A 25,699-nucleotide genomic window follows, 5' to 3' on the forward strand; every position below is an offset into this window, starting at 1 on the left:
TAAGGACTACTAACCAGTCAGAAGTAGAGTATGAGGGTGTGCCCTGACAGTACCTAGGTAAGGACTACTAACCAGTCAGAAGCAGAGTATGAGGGCGTGCCATGCTAGCAGCTAGGTGAGCATTATAACGTGTGTTCCAAAGTGACCACGTTGGTCTCTGAAGTAAAGGCTGGACTACAGTAGAGCTGTTTGGAGCAGTTTGTGAACAGTGTTTTCTGTTGGAGATGGTAAGTCCCTTTGGGGGGGACTTTGGGCTTTTTAATTTTGTAAACCTATAACATGCACAAAAAAAGATATATAACACAATAAAGGAAAGGTGAAAAAGCCAAAAAGCATAATATGAGCACTTTAAGTATCAACGCTAATACTCATGCTTGCTTGTTTTGATGAATTTGTATTATACGTACTGTATATTTACTACATTATAGGATTATTATCTATGCAATAAAGTGTAACTTTTTACTGTTATAGTTGGTTGAGGTTAAGCAAATTTTAACTACTTTATGAACTTAGTTCAATCTTCAAAACCTTTGACATTTCTATACACAATTGCATCATAAAAAAAACGTATTTTCCTTAAACAAGTAAGAATATCTGTCAGTGCAGTAAGAATACTATATTTATCCAGCAAATAAAAAAAAAGTGACTGTAGAGAATGAACAAAACTTTGTTTTTAGAAATAGGAATTTGCGTAGGTTGGAATATTCTCAGACATATTTACCAGTTTCAAATAAAGAAATAACTCCATTACTGATTACATAATATTAAATGCATGTATGAGCAGCCCCTATTGAACAACTTAATGTGATCACGTTTACTGGTTTACAGTCCGACTCCCACTTTAATTTTGTGATCTGGGTTTCATACGCCTTCGCTCCCAATTGAGTTGCATGGTACTAAACTTTATTAAATGTAGTTTGAAAAACTATATTCCCAAAGCAGTGATGTGTAGGAAACAATATGCATCAAATGTGTCAAAGAGTATTCAAAACAGAACCTAAAAATAAAGCCTAAATCTTCTTTGTCTGGGCTTAAACTGGGAGCTAGAGCTCCTCCTGCTGGACACTTTGTTTCACAACAAGACCAAATCATTTCTGCATTTCTAATCAAACTTGTGTTCTTCTCGGGTCTCTGGCTCTCCCAGTAACTGCGTGCGCCCCATGTTGGCAGAGTCCTGCAACGGCCCAGGTTCGAGTCCGACCAGCTGCTCTTTGCTGTGTGTCATCACCCATCTCTCTCCCCCTTTCAGGTCTATCCACCATCACTTCATAATAAAAGGGAAAAGCCCCAAAAACATAACCTAAAACTTGTGTGTTCTTCTCTTTTTGAGCTTTCTAGTCTCCTTGTCTACCTCCTTATCCTTCCCCCCCTCTCTCCCTCCCTGCTCCTCCTCACCTCTAATGCTGCTTTTCTCATCCGTTTTGCGTCTCTCTTTCATCCCTACTCTCCTTTACCTTCTTCCTCGTCTTCATCTTCTTTCCTCAAAAGATAAAAAAACGAAACAACCATCAGAGGAAACCTCGTACCGATCGACTTTGATTTCACACTGCGTCACAAAATACAAACACAGCCGGTTGAAGCAGGAACTTTATTCAGAGCTAAAACACATAATTAAAATTAACATTTAAAACAGAAAAAACCTCAGACTTCCCTCTTCCAGTTTCGCCACAAACAACCCTGTGTATCAAAGCAGAGAACACGTGACCAGTCCTGCAGCAGATCTCTTTAACTGTAATCATCTCTGTCTGCATGCTGCTGCTGCTATAAAGCCTTCACTGCTCCTTCCCTCGACAGTCTGTCGGCCTCCTCGTTGCCTCTGTAGCCGGCATGACCTGGAATATGCATCTGGAGGACGATGAGGAAAGAGAGGAGACAGTCATTTTATGAGCGGTAAAGTCATTAGGTTGTTATAAACTCCAGTTTCTTCTCCCCCATCTCTGTCTCTATCCTGGAAAGCGTGTCAAACTCAAGGCCCGCGGGCCGAACCCGGCCCTTCATGTTTTGTATCCGGCCCGCATATGAATTTAGGTTCACAATACATTTGGCTCATTTGGCCTAGTTATGCGCCAAACCAAGAAGATGGGAAACTTGTTTTTCCAAACTGCATTTACGCTCAAGAGCAGAATTCGACAGATTTGAGACTCGTTGTTGTGAGTCGCCTGTTTGGAAGCCTGCTTTTTAAAATGTAATCATTGTTTTTGCTAAATTCTATGATGGCGTAGGAACTTTTGCTGACTTTTGAAGGACTTCATGTCGACAGAAGTCGAAAAAAAAAAAAAAAAAAAAAAAAAACTTTGAAAAGAGCAGAATTTTTTTTAAACTTTGTGGTTTGGAGAAAGCCACAAAAAAAAAAGTTGTAAAAAAGCAACAAAAATGTAAAAAAAAAAAAAAAAAGAAACAACAGCTACACAAATGACGACAAATATCCAAAAAAAAAGCGATATGCAGTAATACAGTCAAAGATATTTTACTTATTCAATAAAATAAAAATGTCAATGTCCAGTTTGGCCCTTTGTGAAAGTTTGTTTGACCCCCCTTGTCCCAGAGGGTCAGCACCAATCCGATGTTGCGTTTGCTGGTGCCCTTTGACCTCTTGGTCACAGCTACGGCTTCATGGTTAATCGAATTTTGACTTATAAAAACAAAATGGCGTTGAGGTCATCATTCAACTCGTAATTACAACTCTGATTTTTTCAGAAAGCACCGATATATCCGACTTGGCACGTAATATTGCTTAATGCTTAGAACTAGCCTCCTCCGCTCAATTGTCATTCTCCTTCAGTACTCCGTCTGCGTTTGCGGTATATTTCTCCGGCCAAATATTTGGTGGTCCAATCAGTGAACAGAGGAAGGGTCTGAGAACGATGACGTTGAGCGCTAGTTTGAGTTGTAGTTCCATAATGGCGGCAGTCCGTTGTGGCAACGCTGCCAAATATCCAGAAGTTAAAGCCCGAGCAAGAACAATCTTTGCTGAGTTGTGTTGGGGGCCATGAGGTTGTGGCCCTCCTTACTTTTTCCTGAAAAAGTAAGGAGGGCCACAATATCACGGCAGAAAGGCAAGAATAGGTCTGAAACTTCAGAAAAGGGGTGACAAACTTCAAAAAACGACAGACAAAAACCTCAGAAACAAAAAGACAATAGAAGTAGTAACTACAGCCTTGTAACTGAAAAACATTTTGCAATATATGTCACGTACCCCTTGCAGTCCTCCAAAGTACCCCTAGGGGGACACCTTCCCCCCATTTTAGAAACACTGCTCTAAATCATTGATTTTAAGAAAGTAACAACAACAACAACAACTAGACTGAGTCTGGAACTAAACGCAAGAAAGCAAGGGACTGTGTTCAGGGTGAAGGGACTCGTCTGTACGCCGATATTTACCCAGACCACCTCCACCTCTGCGTTCAGTTGGTCCAGCTTCACAAAGTCGTCTTTGTTTGTGATCTCGCCTCCAGATTTCAGCCGCCAGCCGTTCAGCTTCCAGTTCTTCACCCAGCTGGTCACACCTGCAGCAAAACATCTACTATTATGTGTGGAATTAAAAGTCCCGGACAGAGTCAAACCCGGCAGGTTTCAGGTTCAGAAAGCGCGGTTTTTCTTATTCTGACTCACCGTTGATTGTGAACTTGCTGTCGGTGTAGAGAACCAACTTCTTTATGTCGTTCTCTTTGGCTAGTTCCAGCGCTCTGCAGGCTGCCTGGTCCACACAAACAGTGAAGAGACATTTAAAAAATACACTCTTGTATCCTTGTGGGTGTATGACAACTAAAAGTAGGGCTGGGCAATATATCGATATTCTATCGATATCGTGATATGAGACTAGATATCGTCTCAGATTTTGTATATCATAATATCGTGATATGACATAAGTGTTGTCTTTTCCTGGTATTAAAAGGCTGCATTACAGTAAAGTGATGTCATTTTCTGAACTTACCAGACTGTTCTAGCTGTTCCATTATTTGCCTTTTCCCAACTTAGTCATGAGATCTACATTACTGATGATTATTTATCTTAAATCTAAGTGTGGAGATATTTTGTTAAAGCACCAATTGTCAACCCTAGAATATCGCTGCAATATCGATAGAGGTATTTGGTCAAGAATATCATGATATCTGATTTTCTTCATATCGCCCAGCCCTAACTAAAAGGTTTTCAAAAACTTTGGTACATGCCTGTATTTCTGCACGCTGGTTGGTTTGTCTTCCGTGCAGCCGCTCTGCAACATTTCTGCAGGAAAGCAGCAATTAAAAAGGTGACAAATTAATGTATTAATTTCTTCATTTTTGTTATTTCATACAGTTTAGAAGCTAAAATGGAGTCAAATGTGACTTGTGTGCGTTTTCTTACAGTGGGTGGTTGTGACCCCAGTACACTCCGATTCCCGCTCGGGCGCCTTTCTGACCATTGTTCGAGCAGCAACCGTCCGTGTAAACGACCACAGCATCACCTGGACAGAGGGAGAACAGCTCGGAGTGACACTGAAGTGAGTTTTAGTCAATCTCCCCATTTCCTCAATTTGAACTTTTAACAGAATGTGTTGACTAGAAACTAAAAGAATCAGTTTACAGATCATCTACCTATGATTTCGATCAAAAAAATACCTATACATTTTAATACAAGTTTGACGAAGAACCGAGTAAAAAACTCCGTAACGTTCACATTTTTCTTATTTGCACAGACGTTTGAGCATCTTACCCATGTACGTGAATCCGTCTGTGCTTTTTGAAGACGAGCTTTCTGACTGTTTGACTCGTTTGGGAGGGGACGCCAGGTCCTCGTCAGAGTGACATCTCTTCTTACCGAGAGGGATGTACTCCAGAGGCTCCGGGCCTCTTTTAGGAAGCAGAGCGACAGCCGACTCCACACACTGAGCCGCTGAAAGCCATAAACCACAAATGGTCATTCTTGGCAACTTAAAAGAAATGATTTGCAAAGTGCTGTTTAAGGGATCGTATGAATGTATTTAGCCCTAATCCAGAAACACATAGACTGTAACAAGGTCCTGCTGGGCTTATCTCTCAGAAGTTGGACATTTCAGTCACACATGTGCTCATAAAATTAGTTTTAGGCGAAGAATGTTTAAAGTACAGACATGCCAGATAGTAGAAAATCTTAGCCACCTATAAACTGGGTGGGAAAGAATTACATCAAGCAGGTTTAAATTGACATAAGTAAAAAAAAAAAAAAACATGAATGCAGGACCGTGATACTCAATATGCAGTCCAGGATCAGGGCTTAAGAGCGACCGTTGATAGATTAACTTGCTTCTGGGATCCAAACTACATTTTTTTGTGTCGCCGTGCCGTTCTCAGATAAGACCCTGATCAAGGACTGTGCAGAAAAGAAGAAAATCGTCGTATTTGTCTGGACCAGTTTACCTTTATTCACTTCTGGTACTGCAGAAGGTTCGACTCCTCTGAAGAACGCCCAGGCATCTTTCTCTGATGCAAACTTCTTGAAAGAGGCGGCTGGAAATTTGTCCACCTGGCTCTTACATTCGTCCCTAAACCACAGGAAAAAGTAAACAAATAAAGAGGAAACTAATGATCAACAATTCCAGAAAATTGCGCAAATTTCACAAATCTTCCCAAACCTTATATATTCTCTACTTGACAGTTTATCTGTCAGATGCAGAGCTGACCATTAATTAGTACAGATAAATGTGATGTGATCCCAGTGCAGTTACACAGCACTTTTTTTTCTAATACTTGTCTTCCAATTAAAGTGCAAACAACATCTAATCAAGTTTGCTAGACCAAACCTCAAATAATAATTTGGCAATTTTAGATCTCCTTGTTTTTCAGCAGCACATCAGGACACCTTAACACCCTCAAAAAAAAAAATTAGGGTCCTTTGATAAATGTGGCATATAGCTTAAAATATATGTGGTTAACGCTGCCCAGCACCGCCCACCACTGGGTGTGTTTCGATCAGGTTTTGATGGAAAAAAATGAAATATCAGTAAAATGTCGTGTATTCCTTGTAAACCGAATTGAAGAGTGGATTGCTGAGGTTACAAAAAACGTTAAAACGTATCTTTTAGCTGGTGTGTTAGTTTAGCCGAGCATCAATGAGGCATTAAACCCCTGGATATATGAATGGGATTTGGCGTGCGCACTTTGATGGACCAATGACTTTGGTTTTCTTTTTGACAAACATTATGTTCTGACAGTAAGATGTGAACAGTCTCACCATGAACTGTACACGCCTGGTTTGAAGCCTTTCTTGACAGCGTAGAAGAACTTGCCCTTCGCCATGTCGTCGGCGGCGCTGCAGACGGTTCTGCGTAACGTTACTGCTCTGAAAAGACCAGTCAGTCTTAACATCACTGTCTACCAAGACACTGCCATGAAACGGAGGTGGCTAGCATCGTGACGTTAACTCAAAACACAATAAAATATAATCAAATCCGACTGGTCAAAGTGTGTTTCGGTAAAAAATGTGGGTCAAATTCAGCAGCAAGTAGCTAACGTTAACGTAAAATTATGCAAATACTAGCTAGCTAGTCACGTTATTAGCTAGACTGCTTGCTCTGAATCACAAAAAAAACACACACAAACGCAAAAGAAAATTAAAAGTACTCCTAATAATCAATATGACAACAGTATAACCTCTGCTGTAGTCTTCAAAGTCTTCAGATTTAAATGTCTGAAAATTCTTAAAAGTGCAGCAACAAAGAAAAGACCAAGAAAGTAGAAAGTAATGTTGACAAGCACCAGGTCTCAGCATACTCTCGCGATGTTTTTATCATACCGAGCGTGGTCTTCGACAACTCTCGCGATTTCATGATGGGACGCCCTCATTGGATTAATACAACTCTCGCGATGTTCCGGCCTCTTCCTTGGCCGTCGTTGACAGAGGTTAGTCGTGCCACTTTTCACAGGACTAGCTATTCTATACTAAAATGTGCTTTAATGTTGTTTAATTTTCGTGTATACCTACCGTATACATCGTAAGGCTATGATACGTTAGATAATGTGGTTTGTGGCGGCGGATGGCTGTTTTATATGTCAAAATAAAGCGTAGTAGGGAAGCTCCTATGAATAGTGTTCTCGTATTAGGGAGTAACGGTAGTTAGCAGGCCGTGCATGTGTTCAGATAGCAGCTAACTTATACCAGAGAAGGAAGGAGACTAATATATAGAACTCGTATGTGTAGTGTGGAAGTGTGTTTTGTCTTGGGTTAATGCATTTTGCCCCAAAGTGTTCCATATATTGGCTATCCTTGCGACTTAGCAACCTGCTCCCGGTTAGCATTTAGCCGTTTAGCCTAGCTAATGTACATGCTGGCTTGATAGAGCTTCTCCAGGATACAGGTCAGGTCAAGTGTGTTAAGATATAAATGCAATGCAATATGTATATGTAACCCCACGTGTCTTTATTTTTCTTTCAGACACAAAGGCCATGTTCAGTACCAGCGCCAAAATAGTGAAGCCTAATGGCGAAAAGCCAGACGAGTTTGAGTCTGGGATCTCCCAGGTAAGAAGACATGGTTTCAGATCATTTAATCATCAGTTTACTCGATTGTAGTTCGTAGAGCTGCATATAAGTTAAGAGTGAGACTACTCATCTCCCATGGAAGAAGACAAGGTTTCAGATCATTTAAGCACGTTTACTTATTTGCAGTTTATATCACGCTGCATGTGAGTTAGTGAAGAGTGACTGGTCATGCTAAACCATCGTGGTACATTGAGAATCCAGAGGTTCTCTTACATAAATCCTTTTCAAAGTCAGAACCACGTTGATTTGTATGATCAGGCATGGTAGAGTCAGCCTGGAATACAAAATGCCACATAACTGGTATTCTGCTTACCGTACAAATCTTAAAATCCAGTATGCAATTTTAAAATGTGATAATCAGTGTTATAGAAACATACTTTTAAGTCCAACTGAAATGTTCAAAGGGTCAGTAGATGTGGATTGCTGGAGACAAACTGCAAAATGTACCTTCTGGATAGAAGAATATACAATAATATCATAAAATCTACTGTATGTTAGTGTTTTAAGAAGGAATCAGGTTTTGCTGTCATGTGTAAGCTGAAAAATGAGCTGAATGTGAACAGCTTTGGACAGAATCTGTCTTAATTAGTAGATCAGTTGCCATGCATGTGTGTTGCATAAACAAACCTATTCCATGCTGATTTGACTGGTCTCCCTGCAGGCTCTGCTCGAGCTGGAGATGAACTCCGACCTAAAGGCTCAGCTGAGAGAGCTGAACATCACTGCAGCAAAGGTAGGAGGACATTTCCACTCATACCCATCTCTTCTCTCTACGTTGTATTTGTTTTTGAAGATCATAAAGAGCTAAGAATCTTAACCACTGCGGTGCTGTTTTATGCTGCTAGTCACACTTTATTAAACGTGGGTGTCTCTCGAATGAATGTTTTTTTTATCCGACATGGACATCCAGCGAGGTTGCTCTCCTGGCTCTGTCCTGGTGGCGTATGGGAGCGTAGCTTTCCAGCCGAGACGTACAGTCCCGTTCCACGATGTCGGAGAGAAAGCTCTGTCCCCGGCTGCTGGTCGGTGAGGACGGGCGTCCTGCATATTCCTACATCCTCCCAGAGTCCCTTGGGGCCGTTACTGGGGGGCTAAACCATGCAGGGCACATTATTTGACATCAGGACTTGTGTGATAATTACATTTGTACGAATAGTAACATTTCTTTGCAGTGATCTTAGCTAAATGGTCTTCCAGAGTAGCTTAAAAGTCCTGAAATCTATAAATTTTAGGACTTAATTTAGAATAGATTTTTCTTACAGAGAAGTCAAACTTAAGCAGATGAACATTCACTGACATTTGCTTCATGTTTATAAAGGAGGGATACCTCCAGCTTGTTTTTCATTCTGTCAATGTTAAGTAATTTTTTTGATCTGTGTTTTTTTTTTTTTTTTAGGAAATCGAGGTTGGTGGCAGCAGGAAAGCCATCATCATCTTTGTTCCCGTTCCTCAGCTGAAGTCGTTCCAGAAGATTCAGGTGCGTCTGGTGAGGGAGCTGGAGAAGAAGTTCAGCGGAAAGCACGTGGTCTTCATTGCACAGGTGAGGATGATGATGTCTGCAGGGGACATTGCTCTTTTTGTAACAGGAGTGAGTGCTGTGTCCATACTGGAGCTATTTCTCTAGGGTTTACTACAGCTTCACTACATATTTGGATAGTAAAAGAAGTTATTTACATGTGTTGCACCAACTAATTTCAGAAAATCTGAACATCTCTGGATTTGTGATTAATGCTGGGGGGGGGTCATGGTGTCTTGTGCACGTTTCCTTTTGAGTAATGACAAATTTGTCCTACCTCTCATTCTTAAAAATGTCCAGAAGTTATATGCAATGCTTTGGTGTTAAAACTTAGATTCTGAAGGCGAAAATTTGGAGATCCATGGATTCTCACTAAATGCATATTTGATGTTTTTATTTGACTCGCAATGAAAAATGGCAAGAAAAAAAAACTACCTGGCATAAATGAAAACAGACCTGCTACACGAAGGATGCATGATAATGATGTGAAATGAGTCTTTTTATGTCTTGGCTGTATTTTATCCGACATGGACATCCAGCGAGGTTGCTCTCCTGGCTCTGTCCTGGTGGCGTATGGGAGCGTAGCTTTCCAGCCGAGACGTACAGTCCCGTTCCACGATGTCGGAGAGAAAGCTCTGTCCCCGGCTGCTGGTCGGTGAGGACGGGCGTCCTGCATATTCCTACATCCTCCCAGAGTCCCTTGGGGCCGTTACTGGGGGGCTAAACCATGCAGGGCACATTATTTTGACATCAGGGTTTGACTGATATGGGCGTTTATAGACAGATTATTGTTAAAATTCAAAATAGTTTATCATTTGGCCATGTTTTATAAAGGAATATCATCACTTTTCTGTGTCTCCTAAATTCTATCCATGGTGATGATGCTGACATTTTCTATTGAAATGTTTTTAATACAGAAAGAAGCAAGTTTTCGACATTGACGCTGTCGAGTAAAACTAGGAGGAACATGAATATCAGCAGGTTACATCCAGTATTGACCCAGAATATCAGTCTCCCCCTGAATCCTGTTTGTTCATGAATTATTGGACCGTAAAACAGTTGTGTTTGTGAATCCTCATTATTAATGAGACTGTTGCTTTTTTCAGAGGAGAATTCTTCCCAAACCCACCAGGAAAAGCCGCACAAAGAATAAGCAGAAGCGTCCCAGGAGGTGAGGAGAAAAAGGTTCTTTTCTTGTTGTTGGAGCGTCGCAGTAATCAGCAGTTTCTCTGGGATTTTTGTCAGGATAATGTTGTAGATTTTCATTTTTATTGTCTTTTTATTCCTGGCCTTTACTGCTGTTTCAGGAACCCCTCCTCAGTGAAATGAACACGAGGGCTGTGTAATAAGATATTGTATATCACATTTTTAGGCTATCGTAGCTGTTGTGATTTTATCACATTGATGATCGACAAATAATTCATGACTTAATTTAAGAAGTTTTTATGACAAACATTCACTGGTTCCATCTTCTCAAATGTGACTATTTGCTGGTTTAATTCGCACTCTGTGATGTCAAACAGAGTATCATTTGGGTGTTGGACTGCTGCGGCTAAAACAACTAATTAAAATAAAACGTGTAGATGAAGATTTGTGGTTTTGGTCTATACAAAATTAATATTTAGTCAAATAGTGGATTTTTTCAATATCACTCAGGCCTACCTGTTAAACACTGGCGGCTCATAGACCTTTTTCACAGCAGACATGTTGACATGTGATAGTAGGAAAAGCACAGGTGTGTTAAAAACCATTAATGATGGCTGCATTCCACTTAGGAGAGGTCCTGGTATTAAACCATTACTGATGGCTGTATTCCACTTAGGAGAGACTCTGGTATTAAACCATTACTGATGGCTGTATTCCACTTAGGAGAAGTCCTGGTATCGTGCATGCTGAAAACCCCGTCGATATGATCAGTCGCGTCCCCGAGGTCCAAAAAACTGCCACAGAACAGACCAAAAAGACGAGAGGAGACGTAATACGTCTCTATAACAGCAGGCGGCGCTAATCTGTATGGTTGCCCAAGAAATTAAAACTGGCAGCTGATTGGACGAATCCGTCACATGGGTTCGTTTTCTCCGGAAATTCAAAGTCAGACTGTCATGGCGGCCGTTCAGAATACGATCTCATATTGTACTAAAATAGTTCACTGGAACATGTTTCTGAAAACATTTTAAGCGAGAAATAGGTTGTTGAATCTGTCTTCATTTCAGATCAACAAAGGTCAGTTTAAAAGATTTTCGTCAGATTTTGAGAGACTCTAGTCACCTCATCCTGCTCCTCATTTGCGGGTGAGTCCCGACGGCCCTGCCGGCGACCAAACATGTCAGGTCGGCCAAAATGAACGCCGACAGCCCCCCAGACTGACGACGGCACAGGACACACCGAACAGACTCGAGTCACCGACCTCACCAGACTGTCCAACGGCCGATTATCGGCCCTGTGTGTCCCGGCCCTTAGGAGAGGTCCTGTTATTGTTCATGCTGACTCACTGAAATATCTTACTGGGACACTTGATGGAACTGAGCCATCGTTAAGGTTATCAATTTCGGCTGTGCTTTTCCTACTATGACAAGTCAACATGTCTGCTGTGAGAAAGGTCTGTTTTCAGACAAATATTAAAATCAAATTCTGGCCATTAATACGAGAGTTGCTGTGAACGTCTAATGACGTTTATATAGGTTTTATGCATCTTAAAACTGCTGTGCTTTCTCGGTTCTAGTGCTGAAACAGATTGTCAATAGACACAATTACCCAGGTAGTCATGTAAAGTTTAACATCCGACATGGACATCCAGCGAGGTTGCTCTCCTGGCTCTGTCCTGGTGGCGTATGGGAGCGTAGCTTTCCAGCCGAGACGTACAGTCCCGTTCCACGATGTCGGAGAGAAAGCTCTGTCCCCGGCTGCTGGTCGGTGAGGACGGGCGTCCTGCATATTCCTACATCCTCCCAGAGTCCTTTGGGGCCGTTACTGGGGGGCTAAACCATGCAGGGCACATTATTTTGACTCAGACTATCTGAGAGCTGATGCTAAATGATGGATAACTGTTGATAAGATGTTTTTGTCACTCAGTGTTCTGAGTTAATGCAGATAATAAGTCCTAAAGAAAATCTACGTTGTCATTTGTGAGAGAACTTTTGCTTCTTTCAGCTTCTTAAATGAACATATCATTTTTATCATTAGATATTAAATGCCATCTGTGTGCTTTCAGCTGACACCATTTTTCATGTCAAATTACTACATCTCTGCAAGTGTGACTGATTTTGTTGTGATTGGGGCTGCCACTATTGAATGCACATGTTTATTTAGATTAACTAGCATAATGAAATGGAACGCGTGTTGTAAATGGTCTATATCCACAACGTTCCACTACCGGGATTGCTCCATTGACGCCAGAAAATCACCTGGATTTCCCCCATTTAGGACGGATATGCTTTGGGCTTCTTTTGTGTCGGGATATCAACTTTTAAACGTACATTTTCCACCAAAACAAGTTCCTTCCGAGCCTATTTTGCAGCGGTACCGCTGCTTTTCTCCGGTGCTTAGCACCGCCCAAGACTATTCTGATTGGTTTAAAGAAATGCCAGTATGCCAGTAAACCAGAACACGTTTTTCCTCCCGTCCTCGACTGCTGTGTGGAGTAGCCAGACCCTCCTCCAGTGCGCTTTGGAGGAGGGTCTGGCAAAGCGAGACTACCGGCAGTCGTTAATGACATTGATTCAACTGTTTGGTTTTAATTATACTTCATTGTGACCATTTTTCATGTTTCAAATTACTACAGCTCTGCAAGTTTGACTGATTTGGTTATTAGGGCTGCAAATATTATATTATTGACTAATCTTAAATCACTAATCACGTTATTTTCTAATTGATCGTGGGGGAAATTACAGATAAGTGCCATCACCATTTCCTGAAGCCTAAGGTGACGTCTTCAAACGCCTTTTCTTTTTGGTCCAGCCAACAGTCCAAATCTCAGACAGGGTTTCTGCTGTGTCTTAAGAAGTCTAAAATTTAAAAAAATCTAAATTTTAGGCCTTTAAACGTCTTAAATACTAGTCCGTTATTGTGTTGTAGGTCTTGCATCATTTTAAAACAGGTCTTAATTTCCTCATTGAAATGCTCTTGCGGTGCTTTAGAAAGTTTTTTTTTTTTTTTTTCTTTCGTTAGTCCAAATATAATTTGCCGTATTACGACTACCAATGAGACCAACATTCAACTCCTATCGCAGCCAATCAGCTTTCTTATTTGGGGCGAGTCTCTTTGAGATTGTACCACAGATGGAAAACAGATTTTATTCTTCAGCTTTGGGGAAGTGTGAGTTCAGTGATACTTGGTTTGAAAGACTGAGTTTAAGGCTTTGAGCTTAAAGCCTGTTTTTTTTTTTTTGTGTGTGCAACAAAGCACTTAACTTTAGGACTCAGCATTTCCTTTTCTATGTTTATTTTTTTATGTCATAAAGGTCTTGAATTTCATTCATGTGTTTAGAGTCTTAAATTTGACTTGAACCCTGCAGAAACCTCGTCAGATTTAATAACTGTTACGTTAAATAGAAATATGCAGCAAACTATATTTTAGGGGATGTAACTAGTTAATATTTGGCTTTCTTGACTTAATAAATGACTCCTTCAGAATATCACTTATCGATGGATTGTTTCTGAGCACCGAGCCCTTTAGCTTGTAGCTCGTGCTGCGTTAATGTTGGGTATTAAATGTGATTTCTCTTGTTGGTTCCTCCCTCAGCCGTACTCTGACCGCGGTCCACGACGCCATCTTGGAGGACCTGGTGTTCCCCAGCGAGATCGTTGGTAAGAGGATCCGAGTCAAGATGGACTGCAGCCGGCTCATCAAGGTCCATCTGGACAAGGCGCAGCAGAACAACGTGGAACACAAAGTGAGTGGGGTTAAAAACCGCTGCGGAGGTCTTGGGTTCAAGTAACTCCATCTGGTCTGCAGCGATCAATTCATCTGATCGGTTTCTCAACCATATCGACATTTGGTCTGTAAAACATCAGGAAATGGTGAAGGATGCCTAATGTGGTGTTTTTTCCCGACCAGTCAGTCCCTCCAGAAAAACATGATTACTGCGATCGCATAATTCAACGCATAATCAGCCAAAGTCCGTATATTTATGCACATTTTTTCCAATTATGCCGCACTTTCGCCGCATAAATTGCAGATTTTCGCGCAAAATATGCGGGGCTTGCATGATTTCATAATCCCCGCATTTTCGTTGCAAAAAAGGTCCCCTAATATAGCTTAGCAGAAAGTTGAAAAATGTTGCGTTTTACTTCACACACAAGCAGCCATTTTACCCTGTTTGCCATGGGAACGTTATGAAGTGACGTAATTACCAGGGCTGTGCTTGATTAAAGAAATTCTTAGTCGACTAACACTCAATTCAGTTTTAACGACTAATCGATTAGTTGATTTAATCAACAGATCTGTAAATCTAAGTTTCTCCGCAAAGAGTCATGCAAAAAGCACCACTTTAATTCTTGTGTTTACCAGAGATGTGCTCGTACGTTTGTTGGAAATAAGTCATTCAGCATGAAAAAAGCATCAAACATGACTAATGGACTAAAGAGATCTAAGCTGACTAAGACCAAAACAACCGATTTTAGTCGACTAATGAACTAAGAGGGAGCAGCCCTAGTAATTACGCGACGTGAACATCATCAAAAAGCAGTGTGTTGGGGGAAAATCACTTCTTCTCTTTTTCAAACCGCAGTTTTTGCAAGTTCCCACAATTTCATCGCATAAAATTGCATAAATATCCCGCATATTCCATCGCATTTTTTAAGAGTTCGTGCTGCATAATCAAGGATTTTTGCCTGCAACAATCACAAAAAAACTTTTCTGGAAGGACTGACCAGTGCACCAAATACCAAAAATATTTGCTGCAATGTAAGCCAAAGGAGTCGAAAAATTTTGCATGTTTTTTTTTATTTTTTTTAAAACAACTTGACGATCAAGAGATTTCAGATTGATCTATTGATTTAAAAGGCTGATCGTATCAGCTCTGTACGTGATCAGGGTTTGGTAGTCACGTGCAATCATAGTGTCATTTAAACATGGATGTATTAATCACGAGTGATGAAATCTTGAACGCTAGACCTTGTTTTTGAAAGCTGTCGCCGTCCAATCCTTCAGTTTATCCGACATGGACATCCAGCGAGGTTGCTCTCCTGGCTCTGTCCTGGTGGCGTATGGGAGCGTAGCTTTCCAGCCGAGACGTACAGTCCCGTTCCACGATGTCGGAGAGAAAGCTCTGTCCCCGGCTGCTGGTCGGTGAGGACGGGCGTCCTGCATATTCCTACATCCTCCCAGAGTCCCTTGGGGCCGTTACTGGGGGGCTAAACCATGCAGGGCACATTATTTTGACTCAGACTATCTGAGAACTGATGCTAAATGATGGATAACTGTTGATAAGATGTTTTTGTCACTCAGTGTTCTGAGTTAATGCAGATAATAAGTCGCAATCTACGTTGTCATTCGTGACAACTTTTGCTTCTTTCAGCTTCTTAAATGAACATAGTGAACATATGCGTCATCTTTATCATTAGATAGTAAATATCATCTGTGTGCTTTCTGCTGACACCAAAGCAAAAACATTTGACATTTTATTGTACTCATCAGTAGAATAATCTGTATTTCAAATCCTAAACTTTAACTTTACTTCTGGAGCACTTCAAACCATGACGCAGCAAATAGGACTGTCTTATAATTGGTTTCTTCAATCATGAAATAGAGAAATTATTCACTATCCTGTTTGATCAGTCAAGTCATCTGAACCCATTTAAACCGGTGATATTGATGTGATTATCCCTTTGTTGTTGTCTTTCAGGTAGAGACTTTCACTGGTGTCTACAAGAAACTCACAGGCAAAGACGTCGTGTTTGAATTCCCTGAATTCCAGCTGTAAATGCAGATGACAAAATAAATTTGTTTACTGTCACTGTTGTTGGAGGTTGTTTATTTATTTATTTTTATCTTTTTTTCAGAAAGCCTTGTGGAAGAGCAAGGCTGTAAAGCTAGATGGTGTTTTAAGCCCCCAATGTCAACTTCAAGGCACCTAACCCTGGAGCCCCTTTAAACGCTCCAAACACAAAATAAATTCACTGCACAGAAATAAATCCTAACGGTTGGCGTGATCAACTTCTTGACCAAAGTAAGATTTGGGTTTCCTCCGGCGCCAAGCTTGAGACCTTTTCCCACCACAGACAAATTTAATTTGACACAACAGCTGTAGGGGGATACTTCTCATTCAAACTTATTTTTAAACTGACATTTAAAAGATTTATTTTCTTTGTAAAAGTTGAAATATTGAGTGTGTAATGTGGGACAGTAAGAGTGACCCAAATGTTGATGGGGATGTGGTGAGAAGTGACAATCTGACTGATTGCTCATTCACAGCTTAAATATCGTGTGTGTGTGTGTGTGTAAGTAAATGTCCATACGTGGGAGGAAAGAATTCTTACTGTCCTGTTTATATAAAAAATAAGTTTCGGAATGTAATGTTTAAGTCCTTAATCCTTCATCTTACCTCAAGATCCCAATAAATAAAGCTTTAAAATGAAAGTAGTAGTACACTAAAAGTACAATATTTCCCTCTGAATTGTAGCAGAGTAGAAATATAAAGTAGCAGAAAATGGGAATACTGAAAGTAAAAGTACCTTTTTTTTTTTTTTTTTTGTTCTTTTAAATAAGTACAGATTGAAAGGAGCCTTTGCCTTTATCAAAGAATAGAGCAGGAGACCTACCCACATCAGCTTTTCATGAAGCTGCATTCAAGTGCTGTCAGACAAAAGGCTTTTCTTTTTCCCTCCAATTGTTTTTTGAAAATTCTTCAAAATTGGCATAAACGTCCACTTTGCCTCAAGGATGAACTGATTAGATTTTGGAGGTTGTCGCCTTTTTCTTTGTGACTGTGGTTAACTGCTCCTCAGATCGTTGCAGGGTAAATCCAGACAGCTAGCTAGACTATCTGTCCAATCTGAGTTTTCTGTTGCACAACTAAAACTACTTTTGAACGTACACACGTTCCACCAAAACAAGTATCTTCCCGAGGCTATTTTTCGTCCGGTGCTCATCGGCGCCTAAAACTATTGTGATTGGTTTAAAGAAATGCCAATAAACCGGAGCACGTTTTTCTCCCATCCTGGGATGTTGTGTGGACTAGCCAGACCCTCCCCCACAGCTCTGTGGCAGAAGGTCTGCTAATGTAGGACTAGCTTTAAATGAGCCAAACTACAAAGTGCAACATATTAGTGCAATTTCCTAGATCCACTTTTAGGCCAAAACTTTTTAAACTTTTGTGTGTTTTGTGTAGGCTATGTAGACTTTTTACACTTAGGACGATGAATAATGCAATAGCCTATCTTCCAGCTGATGTTTTTCTTGTTCTCGGCACAGTTTAAGGCCTGAAGTGCTCTTCCCATGGGAAACGTTTTAGACCCTAAAACAAGCCAAACAAGCCAACACCCAGCACACATGACAAGATGAACAGAGCTGATTAGGGGCTGGAGGAGGCATTTTGAATGTGATCATCTGCCATGTGAAGGCTTTGTTCCACACAGGTCAAGAGGAGGCCTGCCTACATAAACACTTCACATACAGCAATTTATTGTTATCTTTGCATGCACTAAAACATATTTTAAGAAAAAAAAACGTATGCTAATTTGCTCCGTCTTGCAAAAATTACACGCGTCTCCACATTTATATACAGTTCAACATTCTGCTTTTAGTTTGTTTACATCCAATGGAAACCACAACTTCTCGCATCATATAATAATTAAAAGGCCTCATTCTTTTTTAAATGATGCTGTCCATTAGGGGTCCAAGCCCGAGGGGGCATGGGAACCACGTGTTGCAAGGCAACGCGGTTCACAGCTCCAACGGAGCGTGGAACTCTATTGTTTTTCTAAGGATTTTTTGTTATTTTTATTTTCCATTATTCTTCTCCGCCTAAAACTCCGACTGCAGCCTAAACCGTACATGGTGGGGGGGGTTGCCATTTTCCGGACTGGTCCAAAACCCCGCAAGGACCTCAATCGCAAAAATTGACTCATTCCATACATCTGACGACGATACTCTGTACCAAATTTGGCGAAGATCGGCCTTTAGGGGGCGCTATAAGCAACGTTTATTTTTTTCCCGCCAATTTTCTCAATGCATTTCAATGGGGAATTTGCAATTGCAATTGCTCTGCCACAGTAAAAGCAATCAACACAAAATTTGTGGTGCTCGTTCGGCATGGCGTTCTGAGGCGCTTTACCAAATTTGGCAAAGATCGGCCATTAGTGGGCGCTAAAATCAACATAAAAGTGTTTTGCCCTGTTAATCAATGTTAATGGAATATTTGCAATGGGAATGTATCAAAGACCTTGCAGCTCACACTTCTCAATATTAACTGATGTTTACCTCCTACCGTTACGTTTTGGTTTTCGCTTTCGCGTGCTTCCCTGGTGTTATATACAATAAACAAACTTCTTAACCCACCTGACAAAGTTTCTACAACCTTCACAGTGGACAAATGTAACTCTTTTCTCCCACTTTTTCAATCCAAAATCAACACCATTCATATACCTTGATACCGTGCAATTAAACATTGCAGTTGGTGCTAAGTGGAGAGTCTGTCATAGTGTGATTGGGTATGTCGGTGGCATTGATTCTTAATTTCCCACGAAGGTGATCATGGTTACGTGTCAGTTAAACTTCTCATCTCCAATCCTATCTGTATTTGTGAGAAGTGGCTCTGTCCTGAGTTGAAAGCCTACTTTACGGCTTTATTATCGAGTTAATAGGCGCGTGTGTTCGTGTCGGCGGCTGTCCATTTCCTAAGGTTTTGAAATGCACAACTTTTGACTACTTTTTTTTTTTTTTTTTTAACGACGTGCGCCTGTGAGCACCCACGGAGGAAAACATCAATCGGCACCTACGACACCATTTACAACAACCTGACCACCTCCCCCTGCTCTTCAACCGCCATACCTGCCGGTACCTCCACCCTCTAAGTCACTCTCTCATTTCTCTCTGCTGTCCCCTGTGGTCAGGGGGGTTAAGGAGTTTGTTTATAGTAGAGAATTGTTAAAGGTAGTCTGTACGTGCATGGAGATGAACTGTTAACCACTACATTTGCAACGGCAGAGTACCGCAGACCTCGTGCATCAAACCTCTCGATATTCACCAACGTTTGCCCCCCCTACGTAATGCTTCGAGTCCCGCATTGGCGCAGCTTCGCGGGGCATCAGGGACGACTGGCATCGGAGGCGACTGGCATCGGAGGCGAATGGCATCGGAGGCTTGGGCCCCGTCATAACTGCTTGCAGTTCTAGTATTTTACTTGCTTTTATGTAAAAAAAAAAACATAAAACACCACCACATGATGAAGTGTTCATACACACACAATGTGACAAATTGCAACAGCATTTTTTAAGGTGACATCACATTTATATCTAAGGCTACCTTCAGACTGCAGGCAAAAGTGGCCCAAATCTGATGTTTTTGGAGTCAAGTGACCAGGTCACACTTCTTCAGAAGTAGTGTGAACACTCAAATCTTGCCAAGATCGGATTTTTTTCAAATCAGATTCAGACCACTTCCATATGTGGTCGTGAATCAGGTGGGATCCCGGTCCCTCGGGGTCTGGCGCCCGTCTCGCCCACACCATCGGATTGGTGGCGCGTGAGCGCGTGCGATAGGACCCGAAATATGTTGAACTATGCCCGAGCAGGGCGAAGCCCATTGACATGACATGTACACCCCGTTGCTCTGGACGGAGACCAGTGATGGATATTAGAAGCACTTTTCCGGTGATCTCTTGCTTTACTGAGCAGCCTCCAACTGAGAGAGACAACGTAGATGTGACGTGAGCAACGTGTCTGAAAGTGTGAAGTCTTCTGGTAGCTGTGCCAATAGAAATCTCAATCATTCCCAATCTTACAGAGACGGAGAGTGTAGGTATATGTAAGGAGATAACATAGGTACAGGCTAATTATTGCTAACTAACATGCTAGTTAACATTAGTAATTAAAACTAAACAGCTAATGGAAGTCCAAACTGCCTGTGAGCTTCTCCTGTACTATACGGTAATTCCTCTACTGTGCGACAGTAAGTCACTTGGTTACGACACAATCGTTAGCCTATTTTTATAAAAGCGTCTGCTACGGAGCCATAACGTGAGGTACAAGGTAATGGAGCCTTTTATACATTGTCGTGTTTCTTTAGAAATAAACAATGGACAAATAGAGTCTTTAAACGCTTCAGATGTAAAGTTATTCGCAGTCAAATGACGTAAAAATAAATGGCGGTCAGTGGAATGCTAACAGGAGGTGATGGATTTGAAGCAACAAAATGGCGCCATCGGAGGTGAAGCTTACCCCCTTGGCGAAGCCAGAGGAAACTCTGGTGGAGGCCCGTAGCGCTCCTGACGTACAAATCGGTCGCCCGGTCACACAGACCTCTGTAGTGAATTTGCTGCCATAACTGTGCAAAAGGCCAAAATAGCCAATGTTGTCTCTCTTTCTCTTCATTCTTCTCCTCCTCAGCACCTGCTCATTAATGTCACGGCTGCCATTACACAAACATTTTGAAATAAAAGCGAGAATGCTGACTTCCTCCATGACCTCCCTAACTTTTAGTGCATCAGCGTGCTGCGTCTGATGTCATTGGTATTGGTCTCTTGCGCATGCGGGTCAGTTCGAAACCACAAACAGTTCACACTGGAATCTGATATAGGCCACATCTTAAAAAGGTCATGTCAACAGCTTAACCAAAAATGGGATCTGAGCAAAAAATCTGAATTAAGCGTTAGGACTTGCGGTGTGAACGTAGCCAAACGTTTCGCTAATTTTCTGTTGTTCCCACAGCTCCTGAAAGCATTAACACACACAATGTGACAAATTTCAATCTCACTGTGTTCTCACTTTTAGGAGTTTTATATTTGCAAAATGTATGTAGAGAGAAAATGTAAGCGTACTTTGCATGTCTTGTGCATTTCTAGAAAATTATACCTTGTTCTGTTTGCAAGAAATTAAGATTTAAAAAAAAACAAACATCACTTTTAAATCTAATGTATCGTTAATGTTCTGTTGTTCCTACAGCACCTGAAGGCAGCATTTAAATTCTCTTATGGGATTGGAGGATAAGGCATAGATGGGCAGGGTTAAATCCCTTGGTTAAACCCTATGGGACACCCGCCCCACGCGCATGTGTTGTGCGCTATGACTGTAAACTTTGTCCACGAGCTCAGTCAGTTGGCGGCGGACCGTTGGACGGTTGCTACCGCGTCTGTCTCTGTGCCGTAACGGGAGCCCCTCCGTTAATCATGTCCGACTAACGGTTTAATTCGGAGAGATAAATTAAATCCCGGAGAAATGGAGGCTGTGAGCAAGTGGACCCCGCAACAAGTGGTGGACTGGATCCGAGGTAAGACTGCCAAATAGTGCGACCTAACGTCTATCTGATGGGTACTGCCGGGGGAGACTAACGGTCCTGTTGTAGCCCTTAGCTTTTATGACGGCTAATTCAACACTTTAACTAGAGCTGTAACAATTGCAAACTTTACTGTACAATTAATTGTCTCAGAAACCATTGAAGTTGACAGTATAATTGTCCCTTTCAGTCAAATTCAAAACATATTTCTTTAGGTATTACTTTTGCTAACATATTACAGTTTTGAATGCATCCCAGAATACATAATTTGGTTATATCATTGTCATGTGACCCAGATAATGTAGTTAATATCACAAATATATGGTGGCCCTGAGAGGCCACAACACCCAACATTAAGAAAACGCACACAAATAGAACACAACGCACACAAATATACCACAACACACAACAAATAGACCACAACACACAACAAATAGACCACAACACACAACAAATAGACCACAACACACAACAAATATACCACAAATATACCACAACACACAACAAATAGACCACAACACACAACAAATAGACCACAACACACAACAAATAGACCACAACACACAACAAATAGACCACAACGCACACAAATAGACCACAACGCACACAAATATACCACAAATATACCACAACACACATAAATATACCACAACACACAACAAATATACCACAACGCACACAAATAGAACACAACGCACACAAATATACCACAATACACAACAAATATACCACAACACACAACAAATAGACCACAACACACAACAAATAGACCACAACACACAACAAATAGACCACAACGCACACAAATAGACCACAACACACATAAATATACCACAACACACAACAAATAGACCACAACGCACACAAATAGACCACAGTGCACACAAATACACCACAACACACAACAAATAGACCACAACATGCAACATAAAGAAATGTTGCGTGTTGTCGCCTCTCAGGGCCACCGTACAAATACACAGCCTATGAAGTAGGGCTGGGCGATACGGAGAAAATCAGATATTGCAATATTTTTGGCCAAATACCTCGATAGAGATATTGTAATGTTGACAGTTGGTGCTTTCACAAAATATTTTCACATTTAGACACACATCACGCTACTGAAATGCAGCATTTATTACCAGGAAAAGACTGAACTTACTATGTAACAATATCACGATTCTTCAAAATCTAAGACGATCTACTACTCATATCACAGTATCGATACAATATTGATATATTGCCCAGCCCTACTATGAAGTAAACCATGCCTCTTTATTATCATAAAACATTGTTGTGTCCTAAATGACCATAAAACTAACAACTACCATCAACAGTCATACGTCTTAGGACCTTGTTAGCGAGTCAAAGAACAAAGAAACGGGAATTGCGATTAGACAATTATGTAATAATTGTTACAGGCCTCACTGCTGTTTAGTTTACAGTTTGAAGTTTTAAAGTAGTTTCTCAGCTGCAACTTTTAATCACAGATAAAACAAATGTATTTAAAATAAACTATTTCATCTTATAGTTTTTTGTTGTTGTTGTTTTTAGGCACAAAGCATACAATCCGTCATGTGTTACCTTGTTTACCTTTTTTTTAACTGTCATATTTCCGTTTCTGGTTGTTGCGCGGCAGCTGGATGGGATTTACAGGCGGCACTGAGCCAAGTATTCATTTTCGTTACAGTTCCAGTTGTGTCATTAAGCAATAAACTGGCCCGACCAGTTAACACATCAACGATCAAATGTCTCTCGGGCACACGATGAACCTGGAGGTTTGATTAAAAACCTGTTTGTTTCTACTACCAGCAGTTTGAACAAGCAGCAGCAGGAGGGAAGTTGTGTCTGTTGCAGAGTTTGAAGCCACAGTTTGAGTCTCTAGTGAGAATCGTTTACATTTTTTGCAGCCTTGAAAGTAAAAAAAAATTCAAAATAACGGCTCATAATCGCTGCATATTTCATAACATGAACACATGCACAGGGTTTACCATTCCCGTTCTGGACTGGAGTACCCAGGAGAAATAACAGAGTTGCCCTAAATTTCTAGGGGGGGGGGGTTTAACCCGTGTGTTGTCTGCCCCGTCGACTGTGCAACTTTTTAGTTTCTCTGGGTCAAAAGGTAAAAAATAATGCCAACGTTTTGGTCGTCTTTTTCAACACTCTTGTCACTTTTTTTTTTTTTTTTTTTTTTCTCGACGTTTCTGTCAATTTTCTGCGTTTCTTTGACATTTTTGTAAGCTTTTCCCATGTTTTTGTCACTTTTCCTGACATTTTTGGAGATTATCCTGATGTTTTTGTCACTTTTATTGATGTTTTTGTCACTTTTTTTGATGTTTTTTTTTAAAAAACAATTTATGACTTTTCCCGAATTTTTGTGTGACTTTTCCTGAATTGTTTTTTTTTGTCATTTTTTCCTATGTTTTTGACACTTTTATTGAAATTTGTTGTCACTTTTTCTGATGTTTTTGTCACTTTTTTCTGTTCTTTTTTGACATTTTTTTTCGTTCTATTATCAATTTTAATCTAAATGCTATAAAAATATGAAATATAAATAATGCCCAAATTCAATGAAAGTAGTGAACTGATCATTTATTGAACTTGTGAAGAGCATTGTAGGGAACCATCCATCTTATTTAGTTTTAAAAATTTGTTTGAAAGAAACCCACATTTCTGATTAAAGCCTAGAAACTCCGATTAGACCCGAGGACAACAGGAGGCATCATTGGCAACTCTTTCATATGATTCCAAGCCAGAGAGAAAAGGGTCTTCTTCTTTAAAAGCCAAATATCTAAATCTAGGTTTCTCGTCTCTGCAGCTTCATCCAGTCTTCTGTACGAGTTCAATTTACTATTGTGAGAAAGTGAGTGTCCGTTCAGCCCGACTTATCCTCCGACAGCACAAACACACATACCGATACGCGCGTCATGTAGCAGCGCAGACAATGCAGAGCCGAGTGTCTCCGGCGGTCAGTAAAGACCCAGACAATACCAGCTCTCCATGAAGGTCGGCCTCCTTTCTGTGTGGAGGGGTCAAAGGGTCACCCTGGCACTTTAATTGTGGCAGCACCGGCATTTAACCACATCTGACGATCAGACTTTTGTTCTGCGTGAAAAGAGTGACAAACACACACACAGTTGTGTTTCACTATCTTTGTGGGGACCCGTCATTGACATAATGCATTCCCTTACCCTAACCCTAACCCATCACAACTAAAAAATGCCTAACCTTAACCCTTACCCTCACCTTAACCATCACAACTAAATGCCTAACCTTAACCCTTACCCTCACCTTAACCATCACAACTAAATGCCTAACCTTAACCCTTACCCTCACCTTAACCATCACAACTAAATGCCTAACCTTAACCCTTACCCTCACCTTAACCATCACAACTAAATGCCTAACCTTAACCCTTACCCTCACCTTAACCATCACAACTAAATGCCTAACCTTAACCCTTACCCTCACCTTAACCATCACAACTAAATGTCTAACCTTAACCCTTACCCTCACCCTAACCATAACCTAATTCTATCCCTAATCCTAAAACCAAGTCTTAACCCTCAAACAGTCCTTTAAACTTGTGGGGACCAGCATTTTGGGCCCCAAAAGGCTGTGCAGACCCCACAAGTATACTGTATTCCCCAGTTTTTAGACCCCACGAATATAGTAAAACAAGCACACACACACACACACACACACACACACACACACACACACACACACAGGGGTCATGTAACTGGGCCGGGAGGACTCAGTAAAGGCTTGTTCTCTGCGTGTTTCCTGTCACTCTCTCAAAAACATTACAAATATAGAATATCACCATACTTGTATTTTAAACGGTGAATTTTCTCACCACAGTTTGGTATCTCACGGCTGCATTCATTTTGGATTCTGCAATGTTAGAAATGTGCACTTTGCTGTATTTTCTTTGCCCCCTCTTGTTTTGGCCTTTTTAAAAGATTTCTTTAGTCATTTTTTTGAAATCCTTTTTCATGCTGTAAGACTTGTGTCGAAGAAACTTATGAGCACATCTGTTGTAATGATTTTGCGTGATTCTTTGTGTAAAAACTTTTGCAGATGTGTCGATTAAATCAACTACTCGATTAGTCGACAAAATAACTCGTTAGTCGATTAAGAATTTCGGTTTTGAGCGGTATGCAATACAGCTGTCGGAGGAATACAGCGTTCTCCTGCAGCGGGAGAGGGACCGCAGCGTTCGCTAACATTAGCTAACGTTAGCTTCTTGTCT

General features: G+C 40.9%; 3 protein-coding genes and 4 non-coding genes across 9 annotated transcripts in view; 6 read left to right on the top strand and 1 right to left on the bottom strand.

The window, feature by feature from the left end:
• Window positions 1-1,569: 1,569 nt before the first annotated feature.
• Window positions 1,570-6,751, bottom strand: rnaseh1 (ribonuclease H1). Of its 3 annotated transcripts, none has more exons than XM_028604443.1 (9): window positions 6,612-6,751; window positions 6,193-6,295; window positions 5,379-5,503; window positions 4,696-4,875; window positions 4,348-4,447; window positions 4,173-4,227; window positions 3,613-3,697; window positions 3,382-3,506; window positions 1,570-1,845 (listed from the first exon to the last, which is right to left on the bottom strand). In XM_028604443.1, the coding sequence occupies exons 1-9, from the start codon at window positions 6,727-6,729 to the stop codon at window positions 1,762-1,764; spliced, it is 975 nt and encodes a 324-aa protein (XP_028460244.1). In that variant the 5' UTR covers window positions 6,730-6,751; the 3' UTR covers window positions 1,570-1,761. The 3 variants fall into 3 exon arrangements, with proteins under 3 accessions (XP_028460244.1, XP_028460246.1, XP_028460245.1); XM_028604445.1 differs by having other exon boundaries at window positions 6,193-6,300; XM_028604444.1 differs by having other exon boundaries at window positions 6,193-6,751.
• Window positions 6,752-6,772: 21 nt separating this feature from the next.
• On the top strand, window positions 6,773-15,970 carry rps7 (ribosomal protein S7). The gene is made up of 7 exons (XM_028604446.1): window positions 6,773-6,860; window positions 7,393-7,478; window positions 8,161-8,232; window positions 8,896-9,039; window positions 10,122-10,186; window positions 13,756-13,906; window positions 15,860-15,970. Exons 2-7 carry the CDS (start codon window positions 7,404-7,406, stop codon window positions 15,935-15,937), a joined length of 585 nt encoding a protein of 194 aa, XP_028460247.1. The 5' UTR covers window positions 6,773-6,860; window positions 7,393-7,403; the 3' UTR covers window positions 15,938-15,970.
• On the top strand, window positions 8,393-8,612 carry LOC114573792 (small nucleolar RNA SNORA73 family). The gene has a single exon (XR_003694971.1). It is a non-coding gene; the product is annotated as a small nucleolar RNA SNORA73 family (small nucleolar RNA).
• On the top strand, window positions 9,538-9,757 carry LOC114573795 (small nucleolar RNA SNORA73 family). The gene has a single exon (XR_003694973.1). It is a non-coding gene; the product is annotated as a small nucleolar RNA SNORA73 family (small nucleolar RNA).
• Window positions 11,796-12,015, top strand: LOC114573791 (small nucleolar RNA SNORA73 family). The gene has a single exon (XR_003694970.1). It is a non-coding gene; the product is annotated as a small nucleolar RNA SNORA73 family (small nucleolar RNA).
• On the top strand, window positions 15,171-15,390 carry LOC114573796 (small nucleolar RNA SNORA73 family). The gene has a single exon (XR_003694974.1). It is a non-coding gene; the product is annotated as a small nucleolar RNA SNORA73 family (small nucleolar RNA).
• A 5,245-nt stretch (window positions 15,971-21,215) lies between the features above and the next one.
• The window catches only part of LOC114572876 (cnksr family member 3), a 74,327-nt gene continuing 69,843 nt past the window's right edge, over window positions 21,216-25,699 (top strand). The window contains exon 1 of the mRNA XM_028604657.1: window positions 21,216-21,441. Within this exon, the coding sequence (XP_028460458.1) occupies window positions 21,390-21,441 (52 nt within the window). The 5' untranslated portion in view covers window positions 21,216-21,389. The remainder of the gene's footprint in view (window positions 21,442-25,699) is intronic.

Source organism: Perca flavescens, chromosome 18 (genome assembly GCF_004354835.1).
Source record: "Perca flavescens isolate YP-PL-M2 chromosome 18, PFLA_1.0, whole genome shotgun sequence".
In the NCBI taxonomy this organism is placed as follows: domain Eukaryota; kingdom Metazoa; phylum Chordata; class Actinopteri; order Perciformes; family Percidae; genus Perca; species Perca flavescens.

Bases quoted from the DNA above. Each gene is read 5' to 3' on its own strand.
- rnaseh1 (XM_028604443.1), bottom strand. From the start codon at position 6,729: ATGCTGAGACCTGGTGCTTGTCAACATTACTTTCTACTTTCTTGGTCT. The intron at 4,876-5,378 runs GTAAACTGGTCC...TATGGCTTTCAG, and splicing joins AGTACCAGAAGTGAATAAAG to CGGCTCAGTGTGTGGAGTCG. The intron at 4,228-4,347 runs GTAAGAAAACGC...GCTTTCCTGCAG, and splicing joins TGGGGTCACAACCACCCACT to AAATGTTGCAGAGCGGCTGC.
- rps7 (XM_028604446.1), top strand. From the start codon at position 7,404: ATGTTCAGTACCAGCGCCAAAATAGTGAAGCCTAATGGCGAAAAGCCA. The intron at 10,187-13,755 runs GTGAGGAGAAAA...TTCCTCCCTCAG, and splicing joins AAGCAGAAGCGTCCCAGGAG to CCGTACTCTGACCGCGGTCC. The intron at 13,907-15,859 runs GTGAGTGGGGTT...GTTGTCTTTCAG, and splicing joins AGAACAACGTGGAACACAAA to GTAGAGACTTTCACTGGTGT.